Consider the following 26949-nt stretch of genomic DNA (forward strand, 5'->3'; position numbering starts at 1 on the left):
ATGGTCTAAACACTCCATCATCTGGCGCCATTGTTGCTCGGTGGACTATGATGTATTTTAGGAATGGCCTCAAGACTCGAGTTCATGTCTTCAACTGATGAGGAGGCGGAGCTAAAGAAAAGGGGGTACAGTCTGGGGACCCTCCTTGGGGAGGGTTCTTACGCCAAAGTAAAAAGTGCTCACTCGGAGAAAAACCAGAAAAGGGTAGCAGTAAAAATCATCAACCGAAAGAAAGCCCCTAGAGATTTCCGAGAGAAATTTTTACCGCGGGAACTTGCCATTCACGTCACTTTAGAACATCCGAATATTGTTCGATGTTTTGAGTTACTAGAATTTCATAACAAAGTAAATATAATGCTGGATTTATTTATATATTTTACTCATTTAAATTTTTATTAAATAATTATATTTGCAGGTAAATGCGGTAAACAAAGCTTTTTCCTTTATTAAATGAAAATACAATTTTATTGACAATTTTTTACCGATTATTTCTTTTTGTTAACTCATATTTTAATATAAAACCAACATAGGTATATATTGTAATGGAGTACGCTGGTCACGGCGATTTATTGGAATTCATCAAACTTCGCGGGGCGATAGAGGAGGATAAAGCAAAGCTCATGTTCCGACAGGTCTGCTCAGCGGTGGATTATCTCCATCAAAATAACATCGTCCACAGGTAAGTCTTATATATACTCCGACAACAAAATAACATCGTCCACAGGTCAGTCTTATATATACTCCGACAACAAAATAACATCGTCCACAGGTCAGTCTTATATATACTCCGATAACAAAATAACATCGTCCATAGGTAAGTCTTACTCCAATAACAAAATAATATTGTCCACAGGTAAGACTTACTACATCAACAAAAAAATATCGTCCATAGGTAAGTCTTACACTACCAAAATAACATCGTCCACAGGTCAGTCTTATATATACTCCGAAAACAAAATAACATCGTCCACAGGTTAATCTTACTCCAATAACAAAATAACATCGTCAACACGTAAGACTTACTCCATCAACAAAATAACATCGTACTTACACCTACATAACATCGTCCACATGTAAGTTTACCTTCAACAAAATAACACCGTCCACAGGTAATTTTACTTTTAACAAAATAGCATCGTCCACGGGTAAGACTTACTCCACCGGATTACGTAAGGCTATCTTACCCAACTTATAATATCCATATCTAAAATAGATTTTTTATTTGTAAGACTTGAAAGGAGAATTTGCTGCTATTGTAATTTTTTTCATACAAGAACTTTATTTTCGTATTTTAACGCATTTACTCGCCAAAAATTCATTCTCGTATATAGTTTTCAGACAGTGATAACCAATATTCATGAATATAATTAAATACCAATTAAATAACAACCTTGCAAAAATACGGAGTTGCGATAATATGTTAAAGAGCAGTAATATCTTCTTTTAAATAAACACCCCATCCTCACCCCAGTATTTCGATTACAAGTTTCGATAAAATACCCTTCATATTTCCATACTTTACTCTAAAGACCTTTCCTCCTAAATAACACCATCTGTAGACAAATCTAATAGAGAGGAAAAAGCGAATGTTTTTCTTCGTCGGTATACTTTCTATTTAAAGAAAAAAATATTTACAAAATTAAATTGAAGTAAGAAATAAATTACTTATTGATTATTAATGAAATACCTCATAAAATTTTAGAAAGTCGACAATTTGTGTCGTTTGGTCATGTGCATTTTAAAAGTTGATTAGAATGTTTCTGCAGAGATTAATATAATAAACTTTCAGTATAGAATCAAAAAGACAACGAACATACCGAAATATATCTACCAATTCAATTTATTATCAATTAAATAAATTGACAAGTCATGCATTTAAAATCCATATTTAAGTAGATATCCGTATATTTCAGAGATATGAAGTGTGAGAATCTATTACTGGATGGCCTTAACAACATAAAAGTTTCTGATTTCGGATTCTGTCGGAAGGTCGAGCCCGGCGATATATGTAAGACATTTTGTGGGAGCGCTGCCTACGCAGCCCCGGAAATTCTTCAGGGAATCCCCTACCACGCCCCTTTTCACGATCTCTGGAGCATGGGGGTCATACTGTATATCATGGTAAGTAATGTAGATATGTGTCTGTTAATAACAGGGAATATCACAGATCCTCTGCAAAAACTTTTAGAATGTAAGAAAATTTATAATGGCATAAAAATTATTGCTTTAGGTCTGTGCCTCAATGCCTTTTGATGATAGCAATATCAAGAAAATGGTACGAGAACAACTAGAGAGAAAGGTGGGATTCTCCAAATCCAGGAAATTAACAGCAGAATGCAAGGACCTCATTCACCGGATTCTAGAAGTTAACGTCAAGCGGCGAGCCACCATAGCCACTGTGCTGGACCACCCGTGGATGCAGGAGAAGAAGGCCGAGCCGGATACATCGGCCCTCAGGGCAAAGGACAGGGAGGCCAAAATGGTGGAAGCCTCCGAGACCCTCAAGTCCAAGTTAGCCGGGGCAAAATGTTCTGAATGATAAAGCTTTACTGTATTGTTTGAGTGAATTTTATAACCTTTTGTTTATGAAATTAAAATATTTTGTCTTTGAAGATTTCTGATTTATTTATCACAGACAATGTAACAATAAAAACATTTAAACAACATATAAATAAATAAATTTTACAATGTAAATAAACAAAATCTCGTTGTAACAATGTCAATATTGAATAATATTTTAAACAATCTCGTGGAAGTGGTATTCTTTGTTAAAACTCTCACTGTTTTTGGCCAAATTGAGGAAAGGTACTCCTCAAATGAGGTCCGAATGTCTCGAGGTATCTAGTTCACTAGTTGAGGTTCGGTATACCTCGGATTTTAAAGGCTATGATCGTAAACACAACGAAAGAGACACTAAAGCCTCCCAGGGCCCAGAAGTTTGTGTGCATGTTGTCTACAGCGTCCGGATAGAAGTCCTGTAAATACTGGTTACCTGTCTCATATTGACAAACCCCTGAAAAATAATAGATATAAAACCAAGTCACTTATATTTTCCCAAATTATATCGAAAACCAAAGATTCGAATTCCTTAAAAATTATAATTAAAAAAAAAAATCAAGTAACTTATCTAAAAAAATATTTAAAAATCCAAATATTCAAATTCCTTAAAAAAAAAATCAAGTCACTTATTTTCCATAAAAAAAATTCTAAATCCAAAATTTCAATATTCAAAGTGTTAAATTTAAAAAAATTGTATTTATCAACATCGTAATACATGTAATAGTATCAGTACTAACTCACCTTGATCAGGCGGTGGGCAGGTGAAGTTGAGCCCATTAAACTCGTTGGCCATTAGAATTTCTGTGCTGTATTTATGTACGCTGAGCCAACTCGCCCACTGAAAAATCTCCAGCATGTTCTTTATACTTCTGCAATAAAAAAAAGGACATGCTAAATCTGACCTCGTCCCTGAAAATACTAGTATTTTGAACATACCAGGTGATTCTCGAGACAATCACATCAACATTTCTTTATATAAAACTTGCCACAGAAGCAAGATCAGAGAACTTGAAAGAAATGGCAGTTAACCAAAGGCAAAACTATACATGTATGATTTTGTATCTTCTAGAGTTGCCTGAAATGATCCAAGGCTAGTTTTCTCGAGGCCAATTGCATTGGAAATTCCTCTGGGCTCAAGGCCAGATTAGATGCTTGAATTACATGAGTGTATAATTATGAGAAATCCAGTCAACTTATTTGTGTAATAAATTAAACAAGCAGATAACCCCGAGGCCTGATACTAAGTAAATTGGCTTTCCAGAAAGCCTTATATTCATCTCTTTGGTATCAATAATATCAAAGAAATAAAACAGAAAGGGAGATATTTTAATGCAATGAATATATGGATTATTACACCTGAAGTTCCCAAATGACTTATTCAGCAAACTCCACAGTAAAGTACGCAGGTTTCTTTTGGCCGCAGTACATTGTATATTATACGGAAAGCATGGACGTCTGCGAGAGCACCCAAGGCGATTTTTGGTGAAATTTCATTCTAGCGGTCTTTGTGGTTCTGGGTGTTTACAATTTACTTTCCTTGAACTATATTTTCTAAACACAATACGGAATTATCAACAATAATTATCAATATCATTCATTTAAAAGCAGCTAATCATTAAAGTTTGACAGGAATTAATTTAATAAATCCAATTACAGACTAAAAAATTAACATAAAATTAGCGTTGACCACTCTTCATTCATTCATTAATCTAATTGTAAGCTTGTTCTTTTGTGCAGACCAGTTTTTTATGAACCTATATATAGAGATCACGTCATTGTCGTGATTTCTACTTGCCTTGTGAAGTCCCATTTAATAAGGCCAGGATCAATGTCTATACGACACACCGAAACTATAGATATTTATAAGCATCGTACTTCTTTTCTAAATTTTCCTTGGCTTTCAAATAGGCCTAAACCACAGGCCTTTGGATCGCTTAAAAAAATTTCGTGTGTTTTTTTCAACACCTCAATTTTTTTTTTTCAAAGCGATATAAAGGCCTGTGGCCTAAACCGAAAGTAGATCACACACTCCTAAGCTAGTTCTTCTAAAAGAAAACCAGTTTACAGGCTACTTGGAACTCTGTAAAACATCGAGGAAAGATTAATGGAGGCTTACACTAGGACTTCACTTCCGGCATACAATCTTAATGTGTCATCTCCCGAGGGAGATGACAATTAACAGCTAAGGTTCATCGATACTCTGATAAGAGAGATAGCTCTTAATGACATTAATGTCTATTATTCCTTAATAGATTTGCCAAGTTGAAGTGTCTTTTTTGTCAAATTCTGCCCCGCAAGCTAAATTATTAATATCCGTATTTGTATTTTACTTATAAAATATATTTCTTTTGGAAAATCATTAAGGTCCAAGCAACATTTTTGATGATTGAGCAGAGGCTTTATGAACAGTTAAATGGTCCGACTACTTGCCTGAGAAGTCCCGAGGCCAGGAGGAGGGAGGCGGTAAGGACCAGGGCTGACGTACTGTTGGCAATGTTAGGGTCGATAAGGACCCCCATCGTCCCCACCGTGATTATCTCGCCTATAAAGTGGAGGACGCACACCACGGCGTAATAGATGGCGAACCTGTCCCATGTCGGATATAACCCCGTCACCCTGAAAAAGACAACCGTAATACGATAAGAAATAATCATTCTATTATTGAAACAAATTTTCTGCAGTTTATCATGAGTTATGTATGCTGTGTAGAACATATTTCTCGATAATAATAAAAAAAACACTTCCACAATACACCAAAAGTTAAACCCAGCAAATGGTACTCATTTACGTAAAACAAATTCTGACGTGGGGAATGGTACCCCCCCCCCCCCCACCACCCTCACAGTTCATAACCTCATTAGATATCTAGTGACTGTCCTATTTTAATACAAGTTTTTTAATTAGGTCGCTAGCAGGCTATTCAATAAATAAGCTGTGGCAGTTAACACGATAATTAAATATTTACCAGTAGACGACAATACTGAAGATGAAGCTGGCGATAATATGGAAGGGTAGAATGTGGATTGCATACGTCATAATAAAAGTAGCAGTTGTGTACAAACCGTCCCGGCATTCCCTGTAGTAAAGGTCCCTCAGGGGCGGAACTAAAACGAGAAATAGGTGTGTGGATCTATTGTGCCACACATACATAATGCATGTCCTGAGTTCTGGCATCTAATGACCACAGCCCTTTCACCGAGTATAACGCACAATTGTGACATTGGCAAAAGTACTCCTGGGTGTCGTTAAATGTTTTTCTTTTTAAATTTAAATTTTGTGTTTTTATTGTTAGTACTTTGGGAATTTGTTAACTACGTTAGACTTTGAGATTATGTTACTAATGGAGTCCAGAAAATTGTATAAACATAACATGCAAGAGTTATATAATGTAAATAAGAGTTTCATGCTAAATTAAAATAGAACTTAAATGAAATAGGAGAAAACTGGATATTTCATGCTTTATCGTCATTGAAAAAACTTTCTAAATACATATTTTACAAATATGTAATTAATTATATGTATGTACATATGTAAAAATCAGGAACCTCTTTGAAAGTACACTGTATGAGTACGTTGCGTATTCATAGAGTACTTGGAGAAAAAGATAGAACTGCCGTTTATTAATTTTCACTCCGAAGTTGAAACTAAACTTAGGACTGAAAATTAATATAAACGATACAATTAATAAGCATACAGACTCTCAGACAAGAGATTGATGCCCCACCCCCTCCCACTCCCCCAGGTCGTATACCGTCCTCTGCCCCCGTAATCTCCCTCCCTGAATGCTTAGGCCACACATCAATTTTTTTCGTTCTCTTTGCTCCAACTTTTTTTCTTTTTGGGAATGTGGCGTTATATATGATGTGGAGGTGTTTACGTAAGAGTATATTGTTAAAGCAAAATTATGTATACACACAAAATAATGAAGAATGTGTGCTTTATATAGCACTGCAAAAGCATGCATTATATATATTTCATGGGAATAGTGAACACAACATCAATAGATTTTAATGATCTACTTAAAAACATTTGAATAATACAAAATAAATAAGAATCACGGCTAACCGGAAAAAATTAAGAAATGATAACTGAATTTAAACAGAGAGATAAAAATATATTAAATAAAATGGTCTTATTTGATGTTTCTACAGAAATAACCCACGTAGGCTTATGCTGGTCTTCTATTTTGATCTGAGGTAGAACATAATCTTAGATAGCGGCACACAAAAAAGATTTTAATAGCGAGCGCAGCGAGCGTCGCGAAGCGACGCTCGCGAAGCGAGCTCAATAGACTAACATGTATGAACAGAGGAAATTCGGATTGAAATCTCTCTGTGCAACATTCCCAGAATTTCTGCACTACCCAATGTCCTTTGCGCGAATAAATCAAAAACAGTAAAAAAAATTAAAGGAACATTGTTTCTGACCGAAATCTTAACGAAATGATTTTGACTTGCCTTATTCAAAAAAATACCCCCATGCCACAACACCGGCCTTCACCTTGCCCTTCGGAAATGATACAAATGACGTCACCGGAAATTTACGAATTTTGACGAAGTTATGTCGGTTGCTTCCGTGAAACTCGGAAAACATGTTGCGGTGCATAGCAACATGGTGGCTAAAACATAGCAACAACTTACTTGAAAAGAACGATTTAATGCAATCTCTTTTCCATAAAACTAGCGTTTGCGTCCTAAGTCAACAGAACGTTTTATCTGACGTCATACTTTCGTCACTTCAACGGTTCGGGTATTTCCGATTTTGTCGGAAAAGAAGTTTGGAATCTCGAATCCCGATGCTTGGGAAATGATTTCTTTTTATTGTTTTGTTTTATTCTTTTTGCTTTCTTTTTCTTCAATTATAGACAATACATGTGTAGGTTTATGATAGTATCATAGTAAATAAACTGCGCTCGCCCCAACGGTCACACCGTAAAACATATTATAAAAGTACGGTATTTTTACCCAACAATGTCAAGCTTAACCCAGTCCGAAATATCTGACGTTTTCCAGGCTTTTATACGATTTTGATATTTTACGTGCCAGGAAAACGTTTTCTTAACCTTAACCCAAAACCATACTTTTACTTTGAACCCTGACAATAACAAAACATTTCGTTTGTGGTCTAATATAATTATTATTGTATACATTACCTTGAAAAAAATACAGACCAGGAGCGATATCGATATGATGTCATGGTATTGTCGATATCGACATACCAGTCAGTCTTATATATAGTATATCAAGTAATTACAATTTCATAGTTCTGATAAGGATCGACATCGAAACGATATTGATATGATATTGTCAATATCGTCGATATCGATATAGATTTACGTAAATTGAAAAGACATTGCTACACATAAGAGAAGTATAGAGCATATAAAACCACTTAAGTACCCAAAAGCAGACATGAAAAATAAATTATGTTTAGCCTAGTAACAGACAAAATGAAGTTAAGGGACAAATTTCAATCAGAAAATCGACTCAGATATATATCAGAAACTTTTATATCTAGTATTTCTAAATTATGGATAAAACACATCACGATAAGGATAACTACACTAATCTAAATATACTAATACAACTACTAATTTATGGGAAAATGAGAGTGTTATCCAATCTCTCACCAGAGGGGGTTTTACGCTCCGCTCCACGTAAGGTGAAGCTTGCGGAGCGCGCCCTCTGGTGAGAGATTGTTTGCAAAAAAGCTTTGTACACATTAAGGAAGGAATGGTAAGAGATGATTGTAAACACGAATATTTTTTGCAAAGTGGTTATATTTGCGATATTCGTATAACACTACCACTCGCTTAGGTCTCACTTTATTGCCAAATAAAATTTTAATTTTGCAATTTTTTTTTCCATCGCAAACACAACCCCTGTATGCAAACATATTCTCATGCAGAGGTGTATATATACGGAGAGAAGGAAAGGGATTTTTTAAATATTATAATAGCCATCTAGAAAAATATTAAAACCGTCGTGTTTTGTGAACAAACTATAGTAAATATTTTGGTTGTTCTTTTTCTATTGTTGATGAAATCTAAATTAATTAAGTTAACAGAAAAATCAGTGACATAAAGTTTGGTTAGTACATCTAGGTTAAATAATCACGTCATAAAAAACGACCCCTACTTTTTGCTCTTTAGAACGTCAACCATTTAAGAACTGTCTTACTTAAAACAGTTTCATAATTACAGAATTGATCAATAAATAATTATCAGCTAGACGTAGAGTTGATCAACTTTCACGTTTAATCTTCTACATGTATTTTGAAGGAAGACATCCATTCTACAATGAATGCCCGGAAATAAAAGCATTGGGCGTTTAAGAATGTAAAAATACATGTTGGGAAATATTTAATAAAATATTTTCTTCTAAAAACATGGACAAAGATTAGTCCTTTTTCTTGAAATAATATTCCCCGAACATTCTTTAAACGCCCTTGGAAAAGCATCTTCGCTAACCAAGGGTGTCCGATCCGAAATCTACTCTAAAACCCTTGGCGTTGTAGAGTAGATTTCGGATCGGAAACCCTCGGCTTGCGACGTTGTTGGAAAAGAAGCAGGTGAGATAAGAGCATGGAGCAGGAACTGACTTACAAATGGCCACGGCATTAAGAATGGAGACGTACGGGGGCACACTGGCGGACTGATACATCAACCCGATCCGGTCCTGTATACTTTCCTGATTGGTTTTCATGTGGCCCAGGAAGGCGCAGATAAACGGAACAAAGAGCGCCAACATAAATACGCGCGGAATATAGATCGTGCGGTCTCTCATTAAGTTCACCATCATCCGTCTGCAAAAGAGAAAGTACTAGATTAATTTCGATATTTTACGCATAACAACGCAACACATTAAGCTTAACCATCATTTTATTGCTCTTTCTATCTTTCCAGTTATATTTCTGCATTTCAATAAAAAAAATTTAAAGAGAGGTACATTTTTGTAAGTTTTATTTTTTTTTTGTTTGTTTGTGTGCTCTCGGATGGCTTCGTCTTTAATTCTATGAAAGCACTCACTTCCACAGGGTAAACATCACTCGAAACACATTTGGCGGTCGTGGTTTGTAGAAATACAGCATGGTTGCTCTGTTTGTTGGTCGCATTGTTGCCTCGTTGACGTCATTAACAGTCTCGTTATGGGTCTCTGATTTGTAAAATGTGTCCACCAGGTGGCGCACTCTTGTAGCGGTTTCGTGTTCTCTTTGATGGTCTCTTCTGTCTATACTGGCCAAGTCAACTGAAAACAGGATGGGCTACATTGTCAGAGCATTCCTCGTGTGGCAACAAATATTTCATACGATTCTCAGTTAACCTTCGACTTTCAGTAGGGCGTGACTTTCTCGACACTACGTAATTAAGGTCTCTCAAATGGCTCTTATTGGTTATTTAAATTGTTGTTGACAACGATGAGACGACTTCAGCCCCATCTCTCTGCCGTACGAAATGCTGTGATTGAATCATTGACACACTCGTTGACATTTGCCGGAATGTATATTTCAACAGTGAATGAAAGGCTGTGTAAATTTCAGGCGCTAATTATGTAACGTCGAGAATACCACTCCTTCCTGAAAGTCCTAGGTTAACTAAAAATTGTACTTACAGAATGGAGTATACTGTTTTATTAACAGAGTATTATTGGTGAAATAATTGCCAGGGAAAAGTAACTTTGGGTTTATAATCCAAGATTCACCTAACTCTTATTCCAGCTTGTGCAGACTTGACAAGGTAAAAGTCAGAGGAATCTAGGTTTATTCTTGGTAGGAAATGGGATTACCGTGTATTTAACATACCGTAAAAATCCAATGGATTTGCATACGTAGGACATGGGTATCCAATGTTTTGGAAGTGGTCCAGCATCTGTTCTGCCCCGCCAAAATACACCATGTCACCCATACTGAGAATACCGACTTCATCAAAGAGCTTAAAGATGTCAGATCGAGGCTGATGGATGGTGAGCAGAACCAGTTTACCTCTTCGAGCAATGTCGCGGAGGTTTGAGACTAAATAGTGCGCTGTGTAACTGTCTAGGCCAGTGGTAGGTTCGTCTAGCAGTAAAATCTCTGAAGGGATGGAAATGTTGATAATTATATGTCTGTTAGTTCTACCATAGCTATGATAGAAGTTTAAAAACCATTATTAAAATCATTGAACAGAACATTAAATTTAGTTATTTTGTTACAAGGCTAAAACTACAAGAACAATTGATTTACTTGGATCTTGTAAGAGCTGTAGAGCAATTGTAACTCTTCTTCGTTCACCGCCAGAAATTCCTCGAACTATGGAACCTCCGATTCTGCTGTCAGCTACGTTCTTCAATCCCATCTCATTTATAACATTATTCACCTGTTTAATACACACAAATAGATTTTCTTAGAGAATTGCTAACAAATGTTTGTTTTATTTAATTTTATTTGAAAGTCAGAATCAAAATAGTTTGATGTTTTAACCTTGCTTTCAATTTCGAATTGTTTGGTCCGCCCGGGCAGCCGTAGAAAGGCGGCGTATCGTAGCGTCTCTCTCACTGTCAGATTGTGGAGGAAACGATCGGCCTGCATGACATAAGCGCCGTACTGTTTTATAACTTCTTTAGAACATTCATAATTGTTGTAGTAAACCTTGCCAGTGACTTGACCCTCTGTTCTACAGGCTATAACATCCAGGAGGGAAGTTTTACCAGATCCTAAAAACAAAGTTTCTCTGTCAGTTTAACCATTTTATTTCTCCATGTGGATTAAGAAATCTCTCTCTCTCTATATATATATAGAACTTGTGTTAGAAAAATCGGGTTACAAAGCAAGGGTTTATTTTGACTACATAATTTTACATATGAATAATGTTCACTATTATTTTTGTAAAATTTTAATCATACAAAATCAAAATAAGGAATGTTGGATTAAAAAGATAAGGATATGAAATAAAACATTACATTGCTCAAGACATAGAGTAACCATTGATAATTTTGGAGAACAAGGAAAATCGCGTCAATATTTCCCAGATGCTAAGAAACTATACTATGGAGTCTAAACAGAACATATCAGTTGTGCTAATCAAGAGTTTCATTCTCTCTTTAAATATACATAAAAAGGGGAGATAAATATACCGAATCACAGTTATCGAACCTGAACTTCCGAGTATTGCTGTGAGTAGCCCACTCTTTAACTGCATAGTGACGTCACGGAGTACGGTCTTTTTCCTCTGTCTCCGGAAACACGCCCCCTTCCACCACGGGCCCACCCTTTCTTTGACCTCATAATTAACATCCAGCAAGTTCAAGGTCGGTTTTGACGCCCGCTCTTCTTCTTCTAAGTCCGGAGAGAAGTTTGAACAACTACTCAGTACGTAGTTCAGATCGAAGATACTAGGACTTTCCACGACGTCGTTTCGTGTCTCCATAACTTTTCAAAAGAAAGAAATTAGTAAAATTAATATACCGGTATCTTTGACCCCGCTGGCCTAACTATGCCTAATGGAGATCCCTTTACTTATTTTGAGCTCTAAAGATCAAAGGTCAAGGTCGTAAATTAATATTTTCTGTCTGTTTAAAGCTTTTAATTTTAGACGAAATGTCAAGATGCCTTTGAGCTTTTGTAATGAAATTTTATACCATAACTCCCTACATAATATGACCCCATCTATTTCTTAAAGTGCCTTCGACCCCCAATCTAGATTTCGCGTAATATGCTCTTCTTTTCTTTCCTTAAGCGGGGGAAACAGATCCCAGTTATAGTGAGGTATGGGATACAATTAAATGTTGATGACAGCCGTCAAAAAAAAAAGGAAATTAATGTATGGTAATACTTGTACATGTATTTGCATATACGGTATTTAATCCAAGTCGAATTATCGAATATCGAATTATTTTATCGTAAAGTTTATAGGAGATAGTTCCATGAGTCGATAATTGCTGCTCTATTTGTAAATAGAATTATTATCACTAATAAAAATACTTTGCTCTCTATATTGCCTATTGGGTTAGAAAGGTATTAGTATATAAACGGTGTACTGTACTGCATTTGACGGGTATTGAATAGGATTAGGGGACAATTTAGGGAACAATTTAAAATTTTAACCTTAATATTCGTTTGTGATAACCTTTATTAGCTCTTAAAAGTGATCAATTTAAAAAATGTTTTAAGTAAACAAATGAAAAAGTCAAAAGGGTATTGCTTAAATGTAAAAGACTTTCGTCCCCGTTAAATATTCAATGCCATTTTCAAACCTTGGGTATGAGAAGATAAATTTTAAATTTTAATATTCCAGAAGAATTCTAAATGGCATGACTAATAACATTTTCAATCGATAAGAAATAATCTTAGTCAGAATTTTGTCAATGGCGCGATGGAATCGTCTACTTACTAATGTGCTGAAGCTTAGCACCGGAAGTCACACACAGGAAAACCTTCCCAGAAATCAATACACGGATGAGTGTGATGCCTTAAGCCGCGTAGAACGATAAAGCTAAATGATAATGTGACAGTTAGACGGGTAAATACACAATGGTCAATAAAATCAGATAAAGAAAACAAAGATAAAAATAATCCCAATGTCACCTGTCATTATGATACAAGGGCAATAGCAATGCAAACACTGCATCGTGTCTGGTCAACATAAAACTCGATACACACTAACACGTGGGAAATGCAATAAAGGAAACAATATAAGAATACGCAAAACATGGTTTAAAACTTGTCTACACAAAAAGAGCTAAGATTATAAGTAGTTTACATAAGATATTGATCAGTTCCTTTTACCTGCAGCTTGGTAGATGACACGACTGACGAGACAAGCGATGATATACCCTCCTTGTTACGACCCAGAACTCGATCGATACCTCCTCCTTCCTGCTCCTCCAAGACTTTTAATCTCAGAAACCAAGATAACACACAAATATGCTTTTGGTATGAATCACATGGTTTAGCGCAGAAAATCGCCTATTGATTTCTTTTTTATAACAGCAAAAAACTCCGGACCAGTTCCAAAAGTGTTAGCAGTCTGGGTTTTTGAAGCTAGGATTACAAAACCAAATTTTTGCTGAAAAAAAAATCGATTCTCGATAGATTACAAATATTTCAAATACATAAGGCTAACACGACATGTTTGAATTCTGGTCGGTGGATTAAGTCTCCTTTCCAATGATATAGAGACTACAAATACTTAGAATGACGTATTGTCATCGATCGCTTTACTAGACTCGGGCACTGTAACTCTCTGCTATAAGCCGTGAAAGGACTTTCAGACATGAGGTAGGTCTCACATTCTCTTATGCCGGTCTCGATTCATTCTGTCTGCTTATAAATGTAACGTTCCTTGTTTTTATAAAAAGCAGGAAGGACGTTTGTTTTCCGCTTTTCCTTGTATCATTAAGCATTTTAGATAAAAACATTTAGTCTAAAACTACAATCAATGGACAATAGCCTGAGTTTATATATATTGCTGTAGCATTTTCAATATTTACGTTTGGTTCATGTTGGGACAATGAGCTAGCTTAGTCTTACTATTTGTCTATATTAGACTGCTAAATACCATTCTTACCTCGTGAGATGCGAATGCTTACAGGTATATATTTCACTTCATCTATTTTCATTTAGACACTTACGTAAAACGAAACTTAACAAGTGTATGTGTAAATCTCAATTTAAAGATAAATTCTGTTGTTTCTAGGATTATGAATACACATGTTAACAGCAGCAAAACGTTTGTTACATTAAAAAAGTTTAAATCAAAGTTTAAAATTTCCTATAACTATACTGTATTCTAGATAGTTGTAGATAAGTTAAAACTTTAGATTTAAACTTTTAACGTAACACATTCAAGGATGTTGTTAATGTACTCACTTTTTGACACTTTCATGGGAGGTTGTTGACTTCTTCAATTTCAGTTGTTGAGATAATCAAGTACATCTGTACCTGACCAGACAGTGTTTACTACCAGTCCGCGAGATAAGGGTACAGATATCAGAATGAGGTCGCAATCTCGGGCATACCCTTCTGTTTATTATCGTCCTAACGAAGCTATGGATATGACGCAGAACTCCCGAGGGGAGCATCAACTCGGCAGCCCGCATGCACACGCCATAGACTTCGGCTTCAACGAGCGCCTTTCCGTAGATATCAATGCCCGCAATGTCAGCTACATCGTCAACCCCAAGAAAATGTCCATACTACAGCGTCTGGGCGCGCTACAGTTACCATGGGAATGGAGTGATGACGCTGTGCCCCAACAAGTGCTACAAAACGTCACCTTCTCCGTCAAGAGCGGCCATATTTTGGCTATTCTTGGAACTTCCGGTGAGGTTTTTAACAGAATCTCTCAATATACCACATCGTTTTATTTAAGAAATAATATTATTCTGTAATTATAAAGTCATGATATATAACTATACGTACACATTCAAGGGTCTCTCAGTCTCAAACAGGGCATGTCTATCCACCATCGAATATTGTTCTTTATCAAAATCAGAGTATTCGATTAGTTATCCTTTGGTTACAATGTAAAAATGTAAACACGTAAATTGAGTGAACACTTTTGTTTTGAAATTGACAACACATGTACTTCATAAAATAAATTATATGTCTCTGAGGGTGATATGCACTGTTAATAATTTCATAAAATAAATTGCATATTTATTTAAAAGAAATTTCTAATACATCCCATATATTCATGAAGATATCAAGGGATATAGGCTATTCAGATTATATAAAGTTTGTATTACCTTTATCAAATGCGATTTTTAGAATGAAATACAGGAAGATATCAAGGGATATAGGCTATTTAGAGCATATTAAGTCTTGTTGAATATATACGAGTTTTGATATAATTTATAGCACAGTTTAGTTGCGTGCGTAGGAATAATGGAATAACTTGAAGGAAAATAAGATATTGATTTAAGGAAGACATTTGAAATCCAAAGATCTGTTGAAGTTTTCGTAGCCACGAATATTTATGAAGGTTACATTATAGGTGTCAGACATCACAATTTCCGATATTAAAAAATGTTTGAGAACAATCATTTGATTGCGTTTGATAAACCCTGTTTTCAAGATGAATTTTTATTCGAAGTTGCAATTCTGTTTTTATGCCCCATAATAAAAGATTTGGGGGTATAGTTTTTACCCTGTTTATCCACAAAAACTTTAATCTTGTTCATAACCTTTGATTCTTTACATACATATGTGACACGACCTTTCTTTTTGAAGTTAGATATTTAGCCTCTTGACCTTGGAGTTTGGCCCACTTTTGTAAAAAAAAAAATTCGCCGAACTTTAACCTTGGTCAAAGCTAAAACAATTGATGTTTGGGCTGTCATAAATCACATGTATATATTCAATGTATATCTTTTCCATTGGTTTAAATATAATATTTGATCTTTTGACCTTGACCTCTGAGTTTGACCCACTTAAAAAAGTGTCATAATTTTGGAACTATATATTTCTTGTGACAAGAACTTCCTTTAAATACTTTGATCTTGGAGTTTGGCCAACGTATCCTTTTGATACCGAGAATTTCGACCTTGATCTTGACCTACGTTAGAAAAACTTGACACTTGGCATGAACTTTTGAACAGAGGGTGTTATGGACCTTACATTTTTTTTAACATTCATTCTGTATTTCTTATGGCAAACTAAGCTTTTTCCTTTGATACCATTTATTTTGACCATTTGACCTTGGACTTTGAGCTGCCATACAGAGGCATCCGTGTTTCAAAAACACATCTTCATTTATCAGCTGTTAATGATGCTACTTATCACTTGATTTTGACGGGAACAGAATCTGAAAATTGCACTCACGACTAATTTTGAAAAGAGGGTCAGCTTGCCCTAGGTGCAGATAATTTTTGTTTTGTACAGATCAGCTTCTTATTAACGAGTGAATACAATTTGACCATTTGACTATGACAAACAATCTTGCGTAAAAAAAAATCAAAACTTTTCTGAAATATAAATAGAGAAACTGATAGTTTCAATTCTATTGAGACATATCCACAAGAAGCGATTCATGTGATTTTGTTAAAAGTTTTGGATGCAACTACAAAAAGCCCTATCTCTTTTAAAACAAAAGTTAGAGGGAAAAATTAGCATTTTTGAAAAGGAGGTCAAACTTCAAGGTCAAGGTCACGAGGTCAAATATCATAGCGTATTTAGAAAGGTCTTGTCACAGGTAATATACACGTGTAATATGAAAGCCCTATTTTTTCTCATTCAAAAGATATGATCAAGATTAAAGTTTTTGTGACGGACGGACAGAACTAGAGACTTACAGACGAATGGATCTATTTTTACGGAAAACATAATAATCATATTACTAGTAATCTGCCAAGTTTTGCGATTACAAGCACCTTAGTTTATTTTGAACATGTTTTTATTGACAACATGTCAAAGGGATTGGACACATGCTCCAAAAACTTAGATAGTCCTCTCCCATTAGATGGTCCTGTTAGTTTATTAACGAGCTAGTAAACTTCCGCTCTTGGTGACAGTCGTAGTATATACTTATTGTTCAATAATTAGATTGGTTTAATTTGCTTCTGCAGACTGTGTTGAGGGTTTTGAACAAGCTTAATATGATAAACAACTTACGAATATTTCATGCAGACCGTATGAGCCGATTCCATAATTGGTTTTAAAGGTGTGGATGGGCTTTAAAAAAAAAATGTTTATTTAGATGATGTGCTCCAAAAAATCAAAAGCATCTTGAAAACAGTAATCTATATATTTGTAAAACATAACCTTTCTCAATGTATACATACCGGTATATGTACATTCGGAATCTAGCAAGTCGATAAAAAGTGGAATGCAATGCAGGAAGTTGAATTTGATTTTTTTTCTCGAAAAAAACTGAAAAACACTACTTTTCATTTTTTGAAATTCTCAAGTATACAATGTGTCATGCATTTGTTTCATTCACAACTTCTCATTCACATTCCAGGAAGCGGAAAGACAAGCCTCTTGGACGTTCTGGCAGGCCGGAACGATGGCGGAAGCGTGGAGGGGGAGATGTTTCTGAATGGCGTGCCGTGGACGCGCCAAATGGTGCGGTCATGTTCCGCTTACGTCAGACAGGACGATCGTCTGCTGGCTCACCTCACGGTCAAAGAAACGCTTATGTTTGTCGCACAGCTGAAACTTCCGGCATCCGTCTCCAAGGAGGACATCGAGCACAGGGTAAAAATAGGAAACCGGATGTAAAGCAAAAAATTATTTAGCCGATCTCTTACTAAGGGGCAAAGTCTCTAACCAATACCATATAGTTCTTTAAACATTTATTCATCATTTATAAAAATCATCATCTATTAATGATTTATTTCTACATAACAGGTCGTTTTAAAAGCTAATCAAAGGTAGAAATAAGTGTATTTTAGAAAGAATGGCCAATTGTCTATAGATCTACAATGTATATGTAGAATACACGCATTATCAATATTAAATAGTCTGTATCGACAAGCATCATATATATTCATCTATAATTTAGAACAACTCAAGAATGTACCAACAGGATCTAAATTGCACTTGATTGGTTCTCCATTAAATATAGATGGTCATTGTCCTTCGGGGACTATCAATAGTGACAGACGTCCGTCTAAGGACGTAAAGCGCAGGATTTCCCAGTGTATGCTCATGTGTTGTTTGGACGTTGAATCCTTTTTTCTTTTCTTAAAATTCTATCTTGCAGCTGCGTTTCTCAGCAACTTGCATTAATCGATTTTCGCAAATAAAAGCATAAATATATATCAGAAAAAATGTTTAAAGTTCACTCGAACGGTCTTTCGTTATTTTGCTATAAATAACACTTTATCTATAGAATATGTTTATATTTTAAAAGTTTTTATTTATAAAATTCTTTATCGATAAAATTGTTATGAAATTGATTTGACAAGTGCAAACTAAAAATTGATAAGACATACGTGTATGTATAGGATAAGCGACTTTATTTGCTTTACACATGTACGCATTAATAATTTCATGTATTTAATATCTGCAGATAATATGACTCAATGTTTATAAAGGAAACTCTTTTTAATGAGCTATAATAATATGCATTTGAAATACATATCTATGAAAATAATGACAAATAATTAATTAACATCGTGGGCAAATGGAATGATCCAGAATATATTTCTTTTTCTGGCGGAGACGCTTATGGATGGATATGAGGAATTTTTAAAAAAAGTTATACAAATAATTTTTTTAGTTAATCATTAATTATTCGACCACCCTTTTACCAAAATAGGTGGATGGGGTAATCTCAGAACTTGGTCTAAGGCATGTGTGGGATACAAAGATCGGAAACGAAGAAAGCCGAGGTGTTTCCGGAGGGGAAAGGCGGAGAGTCAGCATCGGAATACAAATGCTTTTAGATCCGAGTAAGACACTAAAACTAACCTTTTAAAAGATTTCATTTGTTATATTGATTGTATGTTGTTTAACGTCCATCTCGAGAAATGGAGACGCCACCACTTACCGGTGGAGAGCTGCAAAGAAGATGGGGAAACAAGGCGGGCAGAATGCCCATGGCGTCGGATATTAAGAGATCACAATCAATATATTAATTGAGTATTAAAATTAACTTCTCATTAATGAAATTCATGAAATTATGAGAAAAAAACTTTTTCTGAGAGAAAAAAAATCTCGTAATTTTTTTTTCTTTCATAAAAATATTAGATGGTATTTATGGAATTCGAACCCCCTAATCAATAAAAATCCGACGTATGACTATCATACTGCCTTGAGACTAACGCGCTAACCACTGTGCTATATGTCTCGTGAAGACTGGGCATTTAATTTATGTTTGTGATATGACCCTTGAATTATTGGACTTGAAGTATTTTTCGGAAATATGTGAATGTTTTGTCATAAAAGTATACTTTAAAGGTATAGTGGGTCTCCGCTCCATTTTTCTGTAAACCAAAAAAAAATGTATTTTTTATTGCAAACTTTTAGGATTATCTTTCAAAAAAATGGAGAGAAGACCCACTCATATTGAAAAAATTTGTTGAAGTATGAGAAAATGATCGTTTTGTTCTTTTTAGTGTGTGTATGCTTTTTCATGGGCTAATATTTTCAGTCTTTGTGAGATTTTTGTAAATTTTAGAGATTTTACATTAAGTATACTTTAATATTAGATGAAATATCAAATAAAATTTGGATATAATTGAGAATAAATTTTCCACTTCTTATCTGTCGCATTATAGGCACTTCGTCCGCCTTATCCCCCCCCCCCCCCCCCCCACCCATCTTCTTTGACCTTTACTCGGCACTTACGTTCATTGAGCAGTGAGGGGTCTTTTTCGTGCCAGTACTTACTGCGACATGGAACCTCGATTTAGAGGGTCTCATTCGAAGGACCGGTCTCCACGTCCAAAAGTGGGATTCGAACCCGCGACATAAGGATCAATTCCTTACTTCGCGATACTAAAGCAGTCGTTCTAACCACCTAACCACTGCACCGCGTTGGCGATTGTTCGACAGTTTATACGAGAAGATGGCAAATTTTGATGAAAGAAATTGTGCACTGCTAAATTACTAACAGTACTCTTGGTACCAGAGAAAACATTGTAGTACGTTATATGGAATAAAAAAAAACAATCATCAAGTATTGAATAAGAAAACTGCAACCTGAGATGAGAAAATAATAATCATGGGTAATAAAATTATATACATCTATACCGGCATTGTATTGCTAATGAAGTGAATACAATTACACAGTCACGAGTGTACTAACTAAACGTTCTCTTAAAAATATCTGATATATATGTACTAATAAGTGTATCAATTATTATTTTTACTTGTGTAAAATTGGGAAAAATATTATAATGAAAAGGACAGACATGACCTACAGTGATAATGTCCTGGTTTTGATAATATTTCTATTTTCCAAGGTATCCTTTTTCTGGATGAGCCGACCTCTGGTCTCGATTCGTTCACGGCCCACAGTTTGGTGGAGACTTTATCGAAGATGGCCCAAAACACGAGAACAGTCCTGATGTCAATCCATCAGCCGAGGTAAATTTAAACCCCCTGTCCCCTCTTGACGAACAACCTGCCAAGTATCGGTACACCAATTTCCCCCCATCCTCATCCCAATTCTCACGCCATATATCAGAAAAAGCTGAAAACTAACAAGTGATGGACGATCTGAGAGTGATAAGTTGACAACTATCGATTGATTCAGTAATAGTGAACTCTATTTCACTCTTTCAGGTCTGACATCTTTGAACTGTTCGACTTGGTGATGATCCTGTCACGTGGGAGAATGGTGTATTTCGGGAAGGCGGCGGACATGGTTCCATACTTCACTTCCATTGGTCATCCTTGTCCCCAACTGACCAATCCCTGTGACTATTATGGTAAGCCCCCCCCCCCCTTAAAACCCGCTCACAAATCAATGATAGGTGAGGACATATGGAGGCATTAATATTCTATTTTGTTGTCTATAACACTTTTCTGCTATTGAGAATAGATAGTGCAGAAACTCAATTAAAAAGAACCACATTCCTAAAATTAGTCTGGAATTTGTGGCGTTGCTGGAAATCGACAAAATGACGTAAGCAACACCTATTTGGCAAAGAAGACGGTTGCTAGAACATTAGATATGAAGGGAATGATGAAAGCATGTGAAAACTTATTCATAAAAGTACAAAATGTCAATTAAACCTGTACATGTTCGAAATATTGTTGATAAGAAAGTAGCAAACAAAAGTGATCGTATTTCAGACGATGGAATGCGCTACCATTTCTAATTACTCTTAACCACTGAAAACTCACATTTTCGTCCCTTCACAACTAATTTTGCGGATACATGCTTGCTCATGTTTCTGCGGAGAGAACCTCTGTGAAACAGAAGCTTTTCATGAGATAAGCAAAAAACGTTTTCAAGAACAAGCTTTCAATGTTCTCTAAGGTGCAGAAAATTTCTAATTATTGAAATAAAAACCTGCGTCGTGAGCTGTCTGTCCTTGTCTCTTTCCTACCCAAAGCTCTTTAAATTTGAGGAACCCGTAGAGCTTATTCCCAATACAGAATGAGACACTTTTATCAGCTTAAGTTGTAACGATCCTCGCATTATGAGGTCAAGCCTTGCTAATTCGATTTCATCGTTTCTTCGGATACAAGATATTGAATTGTGACGCAATCGATATATGTGCACGACTTTTCCCAGACTACATGTATATACTCCAAGGAGGGACTGGTAATTAATTCTAAAGTGAAAAGTCTGTCGATACCCTTAATTTATCACTTATAGTTTTGAATCGGTTGTGTTGGCAACAGTCCTTCATAGGCCCAGGTGTCTCGACGGCATGGTAATGATATTATACAACACTTTAATTGTTGTATATGCACTCAAACATGTAATAAAATTTAATTAAAGACGAATGTTTTTACCCCCAATCCCTGAATTACAAAACTAAAATTATAATAATGTTGCAATTTAACAGACAAATATTTGCCTTTTGCATTCACAACAAAGAGTCCCGAAGAAAATTTTTCGAAACGACTATACAAACGAGAGAAGACAAAAAGAGAATAACCCCTAAACTACACGCTCTTTTCACCCGAGCTTTGCTCCAATATGTATCTGAGGACTGACAAGTGCCCGGCCGGAGTTCAAACCAAGGATCCATCCCTAGATAATTGATAATGGACTCCCGTGAACCTGAAGCTATCGTTTATGACTCGATGTTATTCAATGGAATTCAATTCCCCTTTCCACCAGACAATTCATTAATTTGATCTGATATGCATAAAAGGACACAAATAAAACAATTTTGACATGATGTAAGATCTTTACTTGTCGACAAAACAACAGCACTTTATGTGAAATTTAAAGTGAGAAAAAGAGTTTGGCTTTACTAGTACAAATCGTCCTGGTGTCTATAGAGTTAATTAAAATGTATTGCAGGAATCCATTATTAATAGCCATGCTTTTAATGGGTTATCCAGTCTGTGAGATTAAAACACTAAGTGAATCTCGGCCATGATTACTGATGCTACATTTTCAAAATTTTCATTACCGCTACATATGCATTACCGCTACAAAAAACCTTACAATACCGCTACATAAAAAAGTATACATTACCGCTACATTGCCTCTTTCGTTAGCCAGCCACATGTGCGTGTACTGTACAACCTATAAATGCATAAGACCCATTTTCCCCTTCTTACCAAGGGGAGATGAAAGTAGGACTTTGAGCAGGATGTTTTTTTTATTATTAATATCAAATTTTATTTCATAAAACACAAAAAAATTAAAATCAAGCACTGTCCATAGATAAAATTCTAATTCTAAGTTTTGTGAATGTTTTTACACTATCGGTAAAACCTTGAAAGCCATTTGCTTGACATGTTGATGTTTTCTAAATTATAACCATCGATAAGTAAATCGGCATTTCCGATTTGTAACAAACTTTTCAATTGTGGCCATAATGTTCAGATGACTCTAAATAATTAAATTTCGACTGCAGAGTTATTCATATAAATATACTCATTCTGATTAGATAGTGAGTGAAATTTGTTGATTATAACTCATAAACCGAACCATACCTGGCTAAATCGATATGTAGCGGTAATGAGTTGTTTTGGGTTGATTCAGTATGTAGCGGTAATGAATTGTTTTTGGCCGGAGAAATGCAGCGGAAATGATCGGTCGAAAATCTGTAAAAATGTAGCGGTAATGAGTTGAAATTTTTGGCAATGTAGCATTAATTTGGTACATTTCCGTTTTAGATTAAAACATGACTGATTTCTCGGCCATTTTGATTAGATCTGATGCTAAATCCCCGGGAATTTTTGGATATATTATGTAACAAAATGCAAGTCTTTTTACATAAATCAATATTTTCATCTCGTGCTATAAAATAGTTATTTGCGGCCCTTTCCATATTTTAATTCATTTAATTTTAGCCGAAGCCCCATCGTCCTTAACTTTTCACAGTTTAATTTCCTTCTCCGGAACCATTAAGCCAATTTTAATCTATTTTGGTACAGGGTATCCTCAGGTGATTGAAATTCAGTTTATTAAATGAATGGTCAAGTTTTCTTTAAAGGAAGATAAGTCAGAATTGGTGAAATTTAATGACATATCGATTGAATCGATATTGAAACATCCCAATCATGAGTGACTAAATCATATGCTCCACTGTCCATGGGGCTAGATTTCGTTCCACAATATGTAGTCAAAATTAAAGAGGGTATGTCGATAAAGAACAGCTAGGCCAAAGTGACGTAGGTGAACATCGTGGCCCATGGGCCTCTTAATTGACCTTTTGGATGCTTTTAATTTAAATTTGCAAACTTTTAAAGCAAATTAAGAAATCTGAAAAAATATTACCTCTTAATTCACATGTTTTAAAACTGACCATGATCGACTTACTGTGTTTCAGTTGATTTGGGAACAGTCGACCCCACCTCAGAAGAGACGGAAAGGGAGACGAAACAGATTGTGAACAAGTTAATCAGTAACTATGAGAGTACGGTTTCCCAGACTCCCCAGGAACCAGAGGAACTCTCTAACCTCAGTTTCCCCGTCATGTCGACACTGGACATCGTGGACAGGTCACCGGGACCATTCCGACAGTTCGCTGTCCTGTTTGGGTCAGTAGTTTTAAGTTTATTTTCCCCTTGACCTAGCAGCCTTGACCTTATGAGCTTAAGTTTCCCTATTATCAGTCCTTCTAAAGTGAAATGAATTTGTAATGACATTCTCATGACTGTATGTAATGGACTTGATGCCAGTGAGGTTGAGTCTTGTTTAAGGTGTGTGGGTGTGGTTTACAGACAGATATTTTAGAATTCCCCCTCTCTCTGTCTTTCTAGGCGTTGTACACGTAACCAGATCGAGGACTACATGCTTGTCTTGGCCCAGTTCATACAGGCGCTGTCTATGTCGGTGGTGGTAGGGCTGATCTACCTTCATCTGGAGAAAGGACAGAACACGATCAGGGACTGGTTTGGCCTCATGTACATCATAGGCGCCATGTATCCGTATCTCGTCATATTAGACCTCATCGCTGTCTGTATGTGTTACGTTTGTCACACATTGACAGTCCCTATATTAAAAAGCCTTTTGTTCATTGTACTCAGTGATAGTCGCATAATATAATAGATCTATATTTATCGCTGCATTTTATTTTGCTTGTTATATATCTTTAGCAGTGGCGTAGCATCGTTTTTGAAAGTGGGGGGGCCAGCCGGAAAAATTTTTTTTTTACTTAGAATCTACCTGAAAAAGTTGACAAGCAAAAAAAAAAAAAAAAAAAAAAAAAAAAAAACGGGAAAAGTTGAAAGTTGCCCAAAGTCGAAAATCCTATTTCGTGGGGGTTGTAGAGTGTCACTCAGTGTCAACTACTTTCAGTACCAATTCTAATACTTCATTTTCGGTACATCACTAAAACTGGGGGGGCCAACCAGGTTTTCAATTAACATTTGCTATAGTATATGTATGGGAAAAAAAGTGGGGGGGGGGGGGGGCCAGGCCCCCCCTGGCCCCCCGGTTGCTACGCCCCTGTTTAGTGCAAAAACAAATTACAGTGTAACCAACATTTGTTACAGATCATAAGGAACGGAAACACTTGTACTACGAACTACAAGACGGACTTTACGGTACAACAGCGTATTACTTTGCCAAGGTGCGTATAAAATATTATCCTTCTTAGTAATATCTAGGAAAACACAAAGTCGATTTTTTAAAACACAAAGTCGATTTTTTAGAAGTTTATAAAATATTGTGCACATTTTCCGAAGAGCGAAAAGCACTTGTAGCTCACTTGACAGATACTGTCTGAAAGAACCCGATGTTGAAAGTTGCATGAACATTAAAATTAATTTTCTTGCAGGTTTTGAGTGAATTTCCATTACACACGTTCTTTGTTGTGACGTATACGATTCCCGTGTACTTCTTGGTGGGGTTTTCGCTTGACGTGTGGGTGTTTTTCAGAGTGTTCGCTTTGAATTACTTGATGGTCTATTGCAGCCGATCTCTGGCCATGCTGTCCTCTAGTCTAACGCCAACGTTCACGATGTCTTGTTTCGTTGCGCAGACATTCTTTTCAATGTACCTCATGTCTGCTGGATTTTTCATAAATCTTGAAAATATATTTGAAGGTGAGAGCTGCAATTTCATCTATATACAAAAATTGGTAATATTTACATGCGTATTATTGTATATTTTGTACTATTTTGCGTTCCGATGAATCTCATGATTAAGATCGCTACCAATTAAGGAAATATTTTCCTTTTTAATCAAAACGGACATATCTCTTCTAGGAATTGCAAAACTTTAACTAAATGACGATGTATTAGTGAGGCAAATATCCATCCTTGCTAAACAAGAATCTTCCCCCAAGCCCTAAAAAATAACTTACAATGTAGTGAAAGACACCTTAATAAAGTCAATTTCGTTGTTCGAACTATCTTGCTAATATACACGTACACAAAACCGAGAAGTCAAACACAGTTTTTCTGTCTATAAATGTGATAGTCTCATTTTTCGTTTTCACAGGTCTACAGTGGGTGTCAAAAGTATCCTACCTAAAGTGGGGTTTCCAAGGATTGTGTCAGACAGAGATATCTAGACTGAACTTTACATGTAACCTGAATGACACTCGTCAGTGCATCAGTACCGGAAATCAAGCACTGCATCTCTACTCGCTAGACGGCAGCACTGTCTCCGACTCGTGTCTCGTGATTTTAGCCTCCATTGCAGTTTATTTGGTGCTATATTTCATAGCATTGAAGTTTATACCACAGAAACCTCATCAAGTTTGATTAATTTATTTTTTACAAACTTATTATTGTTAAAGATCAAAAGAAGCGTAACTGTGAGTGCCTTTTGTCAAAAAAGGTTTTAATTTATTGCATACTCAGCGGGATTGTCCGATTATTTTATATGCTGTACTTAAACACTGGACTCTAGTCATTGAACCATTTTGGTAGTCTGTTTGTACATGCATATAAGTATTGGTATTTTTGAATCATATTGATGTCAAAAAGGTTTTACAAAAATGTATTCCCCTGTCTGCAAGTTGTTACGATGTATCCATCGTCTCAAGCCACGGTCCGGAGTCCGCATATAGCTCTCTCCAGAATGGGAGAGGATCGTACTTTTTGGCCGTGGTTTGCGACGATGCAATGTATCATATTGTAGCCGAAGAATTGTAGCGTTATGGTTTTTAATGCGTTAGTCTATGGTCAAAGTCAAATATACATACCCTGGTAAAAGCCATAGAGCTACAATTCTTCAGCTAATCGTGTTGTAGAAGAAGGAAGAAAGCAGTCATCGGATGCAGAACTTTCATTTTTTGTGCCAATTTTTTTCCCCACAAATTAATGCCATATTCATTATTGTGGGTTGATATCATGTCATTTTCAAAGTTGTGAAGTGATCTG

General features: G+C 35.8%; 3 protein-coding genes across 5 annotated transcripts; 2 read left to right on the forward strand and 1 right to left on the reverse strand.

Moving 5' to 3' along the window:
- Positions 1-2610, forward strand: LOC134269493 (testis-specific serine/threonine-protein kinase 1-like). Its single transcript, XM_062751695.1, has 4 exons — positions 1-345; positions 531-679; positions 1914-2121; positions 2231-2610. The coding sequence occupies exons 1-4, from the start codon at positions 64-66 to the stop codon at positions 2537-2539; spliced, it is 948 nt and encodes a 315-aa protein (XP_062607679.1). The 5' UTR covers positions 1-63; the 3' UTR covers positions 2540-2610.
- On the reverse strand, positions 2600-14536 carry LOC134269490 (ATP-binding cassette sub-family G member 5-like). Of its 3 annotated transcripts, none has more exons than XM_062751693.1 (13): positions 14404-14536; positions 13321-13600; positions 12926-13027; positions 11689-11964; positions 11017-11249; positions 10780-10912; positions 10360-10629; positions 9587-9806; positions 9164-9363; positions 5525-5663; positions 4990-5175; positions 3301-3428; positions 2600-3013 (listed from the first exon to the last, which is right to left on the reverse strand). In XM_062751693.1, exons 4-13 carry the CDS (start codon positions 11960-11962, stop codon positions 2850-2852), a joined length of 1947 nt encoding a protein of 648 aa, XP_062607677.1. In that variant the 5' UTR covers positions 11963-11964; positions 12926-13027; positions 13321-13600; positions 14404-14536; the 3' UTR covers positions 2600-2849. The 3 variants fall into 3 exon arrangements, with proteins under 3 accessions (XP_062607677.1, XP_062607676.1, XP_062607675.1); XM_062751692.1 differs by lacking the exon at positions 14404-14536 and adding an exon at positions 13756-13891; XM_062751691.1 differs by lacking the exons at positions 12926-13027; positions 14404-14536 and having other exon boundaries at positions 13321-13574.
- LOC134269489 (ATP-binding cassette sub-family G member 8-like) lies at positions 14514-26589 on the forward strand. Its single transcript, XM_062751690.1, has 10 exons — positions 14514-14856; positions 17495-17730; positions 18797-18929; positions 20445-20568; positions 20767-20912; positions 23946-24156; positions 24379-24578; positions 25114-25190; positions 25398-25665; positions 26063-26589. The coding sequence occupies exons 1-10, from the start codon at positions 14529-14531 to the stop codon at positions 26326-26328; spliced, it is 1989 nt and encodes a 662-aa protein (XP_062607674.1). The 5' UTR covers positions 14514-14528; the 3' UTR covers positions 26329-26589.
- The last annotated feature ends 360 nt before the right edge of the window (positions 26590-26949 follow it).

Source organism: Saccostrea cucullata, unplaced genomic scaffold, assembly GCF_032062105.1.
Source record: "Saccostrea cucullata isolate Sc308-1 unplaced genomic scaffold, CSIRO_AGI_Scuc_v1 ctg1329, whole genome shotgun sequence".
NCBI lineage: Eukaryota > Metazoa > Mollusca > Bivalvia > Ostreida > Ostreidae > Saccostrea > Saccostrea cuccullata.

Excerpts from the sequence above, each read along its gene's own strand:
- LOC134269493 (XM_062751695.1), top strand. The coding sequence starts at position 64 with ATGGCCTCAAGACTCGAGTTCATGTCTTCAACTGATGAGGAGGCGGAG. Across the intron at positions 346-530 it reads TACTAGAATTTCATAACAAA|GTATATATTGTAATGGAGTA; the intron begins GTAAATATAATG and ends AAACCAACATAG. Across the intron at positions 2,122-2,230 it reads GGGTCATACTGTATATCATG|GTCTGTGCCTCAATGCCTTT; the intron begins GTAAGTAATGTA and ends TTATTGCTTTAG.
- LOC134269490 (XM_062751693.1), bottom strand. The coding sequence starts at position 11,962 with ATGGAGACACGAAACGACGTCGTGGAAAGTCCTAGTATCTTCGATCTG. Across the intron at positions 11,250-11,688 it reads AGCAATACTCGGAAGTTCAG|GATCTGGTAAAACTTCCCTC; the intron begins GTTCGATAACTG and ends CTTTGTTTTTAG. Across the intron at positions 3,014-3,300 it reads CTGCCCACCGCCTGATCAAG|GGGTTTGTCAATATGAGACA; the intron begins GTGAGTTAGTAC and ends ATTATTTTTCAG.
- LOC134269489 (XM_062751690.1), top strand. The coding sequence starts at position 14,529 with ATGAGGTCGCAATCTCGGGCATACCCTTCTGTTTATTATCGTCCTAAC. Across the intron at positions 20,913-23,945 it reads CAATCCCTGTGACTATTATG|TTGATTTGGGAACAGTCGAC; the intron begins GTAAGCCCCCCC and ends ACTGTGTTTCAG. Across the intron at positions 24,579-25,113 it reads ATTAGACCTCATCGCTGTCT|ATCATAAGGAACGGAAACAC; the intron begins GTATGTGTTACG and ends CATTTGTTACAG.